The sequence below is a fragment of the Diabrotica virgifera genome, chromosome 6, assembly GCF_917563875.1.
Source record: "Diabrotica virgifera virgifera chromosome 6, PGI_DIABVI_V3a".
NCBI lineage: Eukaryota > Metazoa > Arthropoda > Insecta > Coleoptera > Chrysomelidae > Diabrotica > Diabrotica virgifera.
The window spans coordinates 228,605,300-228,615,934 of record NC_065448.1 but is presented as its reverse complement, the minus strand read 5'-3'; the positions used below and the strand labels follow the sequence as shown (position 1 = coordinate 228,615,934).

General features: G+C 33.3%; 1 protein-coding gene across 2 annotated transcripts in view; it reads left to right on the top strand.

Annotated features, from left to right (window-relative positions):
- Window positions 1-4,042: 4,042 nt before the first annotated feature.
- LOC126886765 (C-type lectin domain family 4 member G-like) overlaps window positions 4,043-10,635 on the top strand; it is a 304,748-nt gene continuing 298,155 nt past the window's right edge. For both annotated transcript variants that reach the window (XM_050653789.1, XM_050653788.1), the window contains exon 1: window positions 4,043-4,127. In XM_050653789.1, coding sequence (XP_050509746.1) covers window positions 4,064-4,127 — 64 coding nt within the window. In that variant the 5' untranslated portion in view covers window positions 4,043-4,063. The remainder of the gene's footprint in view (window positions 4,128-10,635) is intronic.

Genomic DNA, 10,635 nt, shown 5'->3' with positions numbered 1-10,635 from the left:
TACACATGACACTAATACTCATGTTGTGACTGACTAAATGACATAAAGTCCATGCCATAAAAAAAACTTTATTTTTTTTGTTAATTGTCATTGTTGACATTATTGACCTGGGGTCATTTTGCCCCCCTTGGTCATCCGCGTAACAAAAAAAAAAGAATGTGTGTGTACTTTGTACGCACGTAAGAAGTTATACTTCTATTATATGATTTAAACGAAATTAATATACTTTTTATTTATATTTTGTTTAAATATTAAACTAATTTATACTTACTACTTCTCAAACATTTTTATTAGAACAGTGCCAAAAATTAAAATAATAAAAGAATAAAACACACACAAACACATTAAACAAGCCACAAATGATGTCTGAACATTAATTGTCGAAATTTTTTTTAACTAAATACGTATTTTCTGAAAATACAATTATATAATAAATATACTTACAATCATAAAATGTATTAAAAAAAAAACAAAAAAGAAAGTTTCTATTGGGACTCGAACCAGCGCTGATAAGAGCGGTTGGTATTGGAATTCGTTCGCCTTCTCCGCTTAGCCACAGACACTATGTGTCATTATTTACGAAGATCGACTAACTAAACGGATTAAACTTGTGATATTTTGATATTTTTAAAATTGATCAAATTATTTTAATTTTGAATTGAAATGATTTAGAATTGAAAAAATACAACAAAACATAGAGTAAAAAAACAATATATTAGGTGAATATTGATAGAAATTTTGATGGTAATCAAATTATATAAATAAAAGTATTACATACTATGTATTTTGGCAGATCAAATAGGTAGGTTGATACCCATGATACATTAACAATTATTACGTACCTGTTGCTTTTAAAAACTATTTAAAAGTCACTACAATATTATAAACTTTTTTGTTTCTGTCCTCACAACAATAAAACTAATATATTATACATTTGTTTACCTTTACCTTTACCTCCAAACCACAGCTGCCATATCGGATAATTTTTGACATGTCATTTGAACATCCAATCAGAACAAAGTTATAATGCGCATGCGCCGGGCTGATAGGTTTTAACATATAAAAAAATCACCCTCTATCGCCGGTAAAGAAGTATAACTTCAAAAAAGGTTGGTCATCGGAAGGTTAAATGACCACTAATATCGTTGGTATATAAAATCGGACAAACAGGGTGTGTCGGTTGTATGTAAGTGAACCTAATAGCATGTCGGACAAGTGGGCATCAGCAGTGACTCATTTTGGTGAAGTTTCAATAGTAATAAGAAAATAGCAAGATTTGACGACTATTTTTAAAACAATACCGCAATGTTTGCTGAATATTTTATTATAAAGTGTCATAGAAACAACAGATATATTTTAACAGATAAAAAATAATATATAAGTAACCTTTTTGAATACATTCCAAACACACCGCCGGAGTATTTGGGCAACTATTTAGTCCATGCTGTGAGCCGCCCCGGTATGAAAAATTTTCTGATTAGGTTTCTTTGCGGATTCCTGTTAAAAAATGTCACCTTTAATCAAATCAAAAGGGACCCAGGCAAAAAACAGAAAAATTATACTCTTATGGTTCATTCATATACCATGTGAATCACCGGTGATCACAAGAAAATTGCGTCTAAAAGTTATTCCGGTATGATATTTAAGTGGTTCAGAACGACACCTATGAATCGGAGAATAAATTTATACCCGCAGTGTGCTTGGTACCAGACAGAAGTCTACGCAAATGTATACCGGTATAACAGCGACTAAACTGATGTATCACCGGCGATTCATATAGGAGGCAAAGTATTAAGGACATGGGCTATGATCACGGTCCATTTTACTATCAGCACCAGTTCTGAAGAGTTCTATTGTTGTTATTGTATTCCTTTTCCATTGTAAATGTTATTGTCTCTTATATGTCGTTTATAATATTCGGGAATGTATCCAACAATTCTGATCTATGAGGCCATAGATCAGAACTGATTCTTGACACCCGATTTGGGCGTCGAAACGTTATTAAAATTACTTCCTACTAAGACAGAAGATCTACGAAAAATTCTTCTAAACGTTGCCTATGGAATTCGTTCGTCTGAAATGGAAGCTGATCTTGCGGCTTTTAGATCCTTTCTCGCTTGGAAAAGAATTATAAACCTGCAAAAATCAAGGAAATGTCACCAAAATTACTATTCCACTATTTCTCCAAAAGGAAATTGTTAAACATCACGATGTTCAGAGGGACAGGAATCCTTAAATTACTTTACATACAACTTTAGCATGGTTCTGATTAATATTCGTTCTATAAGATATAGAACTGATGAATTATTTTTGTTTCTAGACGAATTAGGTTTTCTTCCGATATTTGCGGTTACAGAGCACTGGCTTGAAGTCAACAAGCCTTTATTTGTAGAAAAATATACCATAATTGCTAAGTATGATCGTCCACGTTCAACTCAGGGGGAACCTAATTCTTTCTGCGCATAATGTGTTATCTCTGTTAACAAAATACGACTTTCTGTTAATTGAACCATTCTTTGAGTTTCCCTTAGTTTAAAATATGAATCTTAATATTTACACTATTTACATTTATAGATCTCCTGACTCTTCCGTGGAACTATTTTTTCAGAACCTGCTGAATTTGTCAGATGACCTGCCTCATAAAAGCACAAAAATTCTCTGCGGGAACTTCAACATTAATAATTATGCTGCTGCCTGTGTTACACAAATATCCTTGGTGTTAACCAATTTTGTTATTTGAATCTTATAGTCTAACAATGCACGTTAATTCTCCTACAAGGATTACAAAAACTACATCTACCATAATTGATTATATTATCTCAGATTTCGCACCCATTGATGTCCACTCTACAATTATTATTACAGGGCTATCTAATCATGAAGCAGTTTATACGAAGTTTAACATCTTCAGCAAACCCTCCTCGAAACCCCGACATTTAGGTAGGTTTTTTTCTAAAAATTCTAAAAATTCCTACTATCCTCCTTCCTATTCTGAAAATATCGACCGCAAGAAAAAAATTCTACCTAATGAAAAAAATTATAGGAAATCACATCTTCAACAATTTTAGTTCTCACAATTTTTGTCGAGGAGTTGAAAATAACTGAGATATTGAGCAAAAACGGTTCGCGTTTAGAATCAAAATGACGGCTAACGCAACGGTGAAATTCAGTCTAGATTTTAAATGTACACTACTATTGACCCTCCCTAAAGATTAGAAAACTAAAATTTGGGCAGCTCGGCATGCAAGGTACCTAACCTGACTGGTCTATCCCTGCTATCTTTGTTATCTACCACATACGGAAATGATGTAACGAAAAAAGTTGGGCGTCTTGTCAAAATGAAGCTACTTACGAAAAATTAGCTTGTTAGTAGTAAATGGTGAAAATAGGCCTGGGATCCTTTACTATTAATGCATGTAATTAAAAAATGTCTTCTTTTTGTAAATTTTAAAATAAAAATTTTCGACCCAGGCAGATTGATATTATTTTAGATTTTTTTGATTACTCTAAAATTAGTCTTTGTAATTTTTCTCTTAAGTAAATAAGTAAAAAATACGATTCTTTAAATTACGAAGTATTTTAATTCAATTACTTTAGAATCTTAAATAGGAACCCCCATTTTTTACTGCAGAGTTGGATTCCTTACGTAGAAAAATCAACTTTTATTCGAGACATTTTTTAGAATTATGGATAGATGGCAATATAATTGAAAAAACAAACGATTTTTTGAAATGAAAACTAAAATGAAAAACTTAAGATTTTTGGTTTTAAGACCTAATCTTCAAAACCCAATAGCTAAACATGACGCTTTAGTAACTGCAAATTTAGCATTCAAGGCTCTCTCATTATTTGAAATAGTTTATTTTGTTATCTCCAACAAAAAAATTTTACAAGGTCACAAAATGTACAAACACTAAAAGAATTTTTTAATATGGAACATGTAGTTAAAATTTTTACTTTATGTGGCATATCTAAATATGCATATGCATTTTTTGCATAATATTATTAGGTAAGTATTTATATAGTTGAATACTAATAGGAAAAACCTAATCTTTAATTGAAAATGCTTCGTTTAGTTGAAGAACCTCTTCTTGTGCTATGTGTGATGTGGTTGGTGCCTATTTCAGGTAATATTTTTATTATTTTATTTATTAAGAAATAGTATATTATTTAACGAGCATATAATGATGGCTATTACTCACGATGATAAAGTGCCATTACATGCGAGTAGAATACTATACTTTTTCTACGATCTTTTTTATTTTAATTAGTAAATAATATTATTATTAACTACTCGAGATTTAAATTATAATAATTTGCAAAAATACCTAAATGCTGTTTACCCTTAGTACGTGGCTGAATAATTGGTTGCTTGCTATTACCACATTCTTATGTATTGTAAAAATACAACAAGAAATAGTCAACCCAAGTTCTATTCGTTTCCGAAAAATTATAAGGATACATTTATACCTACTGTACATGAATCTAATAAATAGGAAATTGACGTATTTCCATCTATTATTGGTGGACGTATTTCATAAACTTATAATGTGTATTTATATTTAACTATAATAATATATACTATATATAATATGTTATAACATATTTAACACAATACAACTTATGTAACGTTTATAAATAAACACAATACTAGTTAAAAATTCCAATTAACACAAACAAAATGCTCTAATGTCACTGTCACTAAAATAAATGATAAACGTCAAAATTTTTAGTAAACAATATATAAATGTAAAAAATATACTGACATTGTTACAGTTAAAATTCCTTTAAAAATTTTTCGGAGTTAATTATTGATATAAATTACAATATTAATTATTGTATTAAATAAACAAGTTTTACGCCCGGTTTCCGAAAGGATGATCATCTCAAAAATTATGTAATCGACGATTAACAATAGATTAAATGCGTCAGAAACGTCAAACAAACTAGTTTTATCAACAGTCGATCACCTGACAAAAGATTAATCGTTAGTTAACAGCCGATCATGAGTGTTTTGAGTCTGCTAAAGGTCGATTAACCAGTTTCGCTTGTCAAACGGCGGTAAAAATGGACAGTTACCTAATCTGCGACTATCCGTCGATTAACGGGCTGTTGAGAGTTTTTTTAGTTTTTTAATTACTGTAATTAACAAATTCCGGGAAAAAATTGTCAAATAACACATATGTAAATGATATAAATCATATTATTCAATAAAAATAAGATTTTTTTATGGAAGAAATAATTTAAAATATTTATTTAAGGTGATACAGTAGCGATCAACAGGTAGCCAAAACGCGTTCCAAGATTGCGGCTGTAATTTTGAATATTTTTTCGAGATATTTGGCACACGTATTCGTAATATAATAAAGAATGGCGGTACAGAGCCCAATTTGAAAAATATATTAACATGTGGAAATTACTCTGTAATTAAATAGAATATTAAAAAAACGAACAGAAAAATATACTTTCTTCAAATAAACTTTTTTATCCTATGCCTAGATTTTGTGTCATTTTGGAACTACTAATGAAATAAAACATTTTAGTAGTTCCAAAATGACACAAAATCTAGGCATCTGATAAAAAAGTTTATTTACTGTCACAATTGGCTGTTATCCTTCAAAATTTCAATTATATTAACCTCTAAATCCAAACTTGTATCTTTAGATTCTAAAGGTGCATTCTCTCTTACGTACTGTCACTTTTGTTTGGAGCAAGAATTGAACGAGAGCATTTTAAAAATGAGGCTAGGTATTGTGACGAAAGTTGGAGATATAAAACAGTTTATTTATGATCTATAATATTTTATAATCTTATTTTTATTTTTGGTCTATATATTTACTTTTTATATTTATTTTTAATTTATTTACCGGCTATTTTATTGTCTTCAAAGTTAGCTGCTATAATTTCTCACACGTTTTCTCCCTTATTTACATCGCTATAATCATTATGTTCTGCTTTTTAGAGCTCTGGCCTAAACTCTTTTATCCGATGCCTAGATTTTGTGTCATTTTGTAACTACTAAAATGTTTTATTTAATTGATAGTTCCAAAATGACACAAAATCTAGGCATCGGATAAAAAAGTTTATTTGAAGAAAGTGTATTTTTTGTTCTTCTTAATGGCGGTACAGGCTCGTTTTTTTAATATTGTATTTAATTACAGAGTAATTTCCGCATGTTAATATATTTTTCAAATTGGGCTCTGTACCGCCATTCTTTATTATATTACGAATACGTGTGCCAAATATCTCGAAAAAATATTCAAAATTACAGCCGCAATCTTGGAACGCGTTTTCGCTACCTGTTGATCGCTACTGTTTCCTCACTTGCAGAACATGGATATCTCGGACATTTTTTATATTTGATTATATAATTTATATTTTTTTCGTTTAAAAATGTAAGGTAACAAGGATGCTAGACTCATGGAGCTATTTTTTGAGAGGCCAGAGCTCTAAAAAGCAGAGCATAATGATTATAGCGATGTAAATAAGGGGGAAAACGTGTGAGAAATTATAGCAGCTAACTTTGAAGACAATAAAATAGCCGGTAAATAAGTTAAAAATAAATATAAAAAGTAAATATATAGACCAAAAATAAAATTAAGATTATAAAATATTATAGATCATAAATAAACTGTTTTATATCTCCAACTTTCGTCACAATACCTAGCCTCATTTTTAAAATGCTCTCGTTCAATTCTTGCTCCAAACAAAAGTGACAGTACGTAAGAGAGAATGCACCTTTAGAATCTAAAGATACAAGTTTGGATTTAGAGGTTAATATAATTGAAATTTTGAAGGATAACAGCCAATTGTGACAGTATCGCTACCAAATCGTATGTCAGATCATCGATTACATGATCTATGATCATGCAATTTTACAATAATTGGCGTTTGAGAAACCCATCACAGGTTAACAATTGATCAAATCTGACAGCCGATTAGATGATCGGAGATTTGAATAACGTTTCGGAAACCGGCTGTAAGTAATTTTTCCTACGACCGTTTAATAACATGCTCATTATTCGCTATTTTTTCATAGATAATAGCACCCATTACTGTATCCGTGAGTAATAATTCATTACTCACGGGCTGAAGTTAGATTCAAGTGGCGCATGCCACTTTTAATATTAATCGTATATAAACTGCAAATAAAATTACTTAAACTTGTTTATTTAATACAATAATTATTGTAATTTATATCAAATATTAACTTCGAAAAATTTTTAAAATTTAAAAATTTTAAATATAACAATGTCAGTATATTTTTTATGTTTATAGTATTTTGTTTACTAAAAAATTTGACGTTTATCATTTAATTTAGTGGCAGTGACATTATTATTATGTATAGTTATTATTATGTATTATCCAGATTTAGCCATACGGCTCACATTCCCTCTAAGGGGAAAATTGACTCATCCCAGATACCTACGGTATCAAAAGGATTGAGCTCTGGTGGGACTCTTTCCGTGTTATCGAGGCCTAGGTGACTTGGTATGCAGGTGTATCTCCCAAAAATTTTCGTACACATCTGGCCGTTGCGAGTAGTACATCTTTCTGCATGGTCTTGTAAAGATGTTCATTTAGACCCAGCCTTTTTATGCTTTCAAGGAGGTTCTTCGGAATGACTCCAGTAGTAGACATAACAATAGGTATTTTCTGGGTACTTTGCATTCTCCATTGTCTTCGTATTTGAATTTCCAGATCTCTGTACTTGGCGATCTTTTCAGTAAATTTACTACGTAAATTATTTTTGTTAGGTATCGCCACATCAATTAGTGTTGTTTGTCTGGTTAATTTATTAACTAGTACGAGATCTGGTCTATTATGTGCCACTGTTTGGTCTGTGAGCACAGTGCGGTCCCAGTATAGCTTGTAGTTACCATCCTCAAGCATACTCTCAGGGACGTATTGATAATATGGGAGATGGTCCGTTTGGAGAAGTCCCAGCTTGATAGCTATCTCCTGATGAAGGATTTTTCCCAATGGCGTCATGCCGTTCCTTGTATTCAGTTGCAGCAAATGCCTGGCAGGCCCCTGTAATATGTTGGATGGTTTCTTGGGCTTGACATCCATATCGGCATCTGTCGTTTTGAACCTGAGGGTCTTTGACGACATATTTCAGGTAATTTCTGGTTGGTATAACCTGATCCTGAATGGCCAGTAATGAACCCTCCGTTTCAGGGAATATCTTTCCTGATGTCAACCAATAGTTCGACGCTGTATTGTCGACATAGTCTTGGCTGAACTCATTGGGAAGCGCCCGTGCAGAGGTTTACCCATCCAGGTGCGCATCTTTTCGTATTTAGTGAGGTGGTTTATGCGCATTTCTGGTTCCCTCAGTTTGATCGGTGTTGTGTCTTCTACTGCGCAGATAGCGCGATGTAGAGTAGATGTCCCAGCTTGCACCTGAAAATAAGTTCTTAAATTAGCAATTTGTTTATCTAATTTCTCACCTATATCCATAAGTCCTCTTCCTCCTAGATTCCGTGGTAATGTCGTTCTTTCTACTGCACTTTTAGGATGGTGTTTTTGTGCCTTTGTGAGGTGTGTTCTTACTTTTCACTTAAGATTTTCCGTGTCCGTTTTTGTCCCCTTAATAATGCCAAACGAATAGCTAAGCGCGGAACATGCGTAGGTGTTTAGTGCCTTAAACAAATTTCTACTGTTAAGGTGTGAACGAAGCAGCTGTTTTACCCTTCGTATAAAGTCCGCAGTTATCTCAGTTTTCATTTGCTTATGGTCAATTTTCTGCGCTTGCTTTACTCCAAGATATTTATACATATCGTTTTCACCCATGGCCTCGATGTTCTGGCCAATTTGCATATCGAATCCTCCGGGCTGTAATTTTCCTTTGACTATATTTAAAACACGGCACTTGTCTAGTCCAAAGTGCATACTAATGTCATTTGAAAAGGATTCTACAGTTCTTAGCATCTCATCTAGTTGGTTTCGAGTGGAAGCCATTAATTTCAAATCATCCATATACAGCAGATGATTAAGCTTCGCCACCACATTGTTGTTATTTTTGATGCTAAAACCTTCGTCAGTGGAGTTCAATAGCTGAGATAGTGGGTTCATAGCTAGACAGAACAACAGTGGACTTAAGGAATCTCCTTGGAACAGGCCCCGGCTGATTGCGATACTTTCAGTTTCGATGTTATTTTCACCAGGTATTTGAAGTTGAATTCTAGTCTTCCACTCTGTCATTATAAGCTGTAAAAAGGTCACTATTTAATCATCGACTTTATATATTGTCAATATTTGTATAAGCCATTCATGCGGCACTGAGTCAAAGGCCTTCTTGTAATCAATGAAGGCAGTAAGTAAGTTCCTCTTTTTTGAATATGCTTGATTAGAAATGACTGAGTCGATGATAAGTTGTTCTTTGCAACTAATGGAACCCTTAGCGCATCCTTTCTGTTGATGCTCTATGATATTGTTCAGTGTACAGTGTTGGTAGATACGCCAGGCTACACAGGATGTGACCAATTTATACAAAGTTGGAAGACAAGTAATTGAGCGGTATTTGGCTGGATCGGGTGTTATTTTGATCTTCGGTATTAAATAAGTGGTTCCCTGAGTAAGAAATAATGGTATTTCCTGCGGATTAGAAATAACATTATTAATTATTGTTGATAAGCAATCATGAACACTCCAAAACTTCTTAAGCCAGAAGTTTTGAACTCCATCTGGTCCAGGAGATTTCCAGTTATGAAGCTCTTTGATGATATTTGAGACTCCTTCAGTGGTGAAGGGTTCGTAGAGAGAAGTAGTGTATTGTTGGCAGTTCTGTGTCGTATCTTCTATCCATCCAGCAATGTTGTTAAGAGCAGCGGGTGTGGAAAGTTGATTTCCCCAAAACTCATGAATTTCTTCTTGGCTTGGGTAAGACTTATCGAGATTTTCTACGGTGGAATTTAGTTTTCGATAGAAGGCTTTCTCAGCAGTCTCAAAAAGGGCATTGTCGGATTTTCGGTTGTTACTCACTTTGTACCTTCTTAATCGTCCTAAATAAACGGAGAGTTTTTGTTTTAATGTATCCAGGCACTGTTGGGCTGTGTTGTTTTCTGGATCATATCTTGAGTGCCTTACAGTACTCAGTAATATTTCTTCAGCTCTTCTGATGACTTTTCTACTTCTTACACCTCTTATATATTCGGTGATTTGACCAATATCCCTACGCAGTAATTCAATCTTTCCGAGCCGTCTTTTTTCCAAGGGTGCAATTCTGTTACCAGTCCTTCCGTTGTTAGCACCCCGTCGCGTTCTGATCTTAATGTCCATTACATTAGCAATTACTGTTGCTGCACAGTAGATTAGCATGTGCAAATATTCTAATGTGTGAGCCTCTACGACATAATTGGGTTGGACTTCAGTGTTCACAATTTGTAACAGCGCCCCTAGTTTTTTACAAGAGTTTATTCGTGGTAGCGGTGGTCTGCTAAGTGGGTTTGTTCCATTAAACTCCTGTACCGCACGTGCCATTTCGCTTACTAGGTTATCACGTAGGTAACTCGTTGTTTTCCTGCTCTGTATTGTCAGGTTGAGCTTCTTGTATGGCAAGCTCAGGAATCTGCTCATGAACTGTTCAGGCTGTGCTCCCTGTTGAGACTTGATCTTCAATTACTACATTGT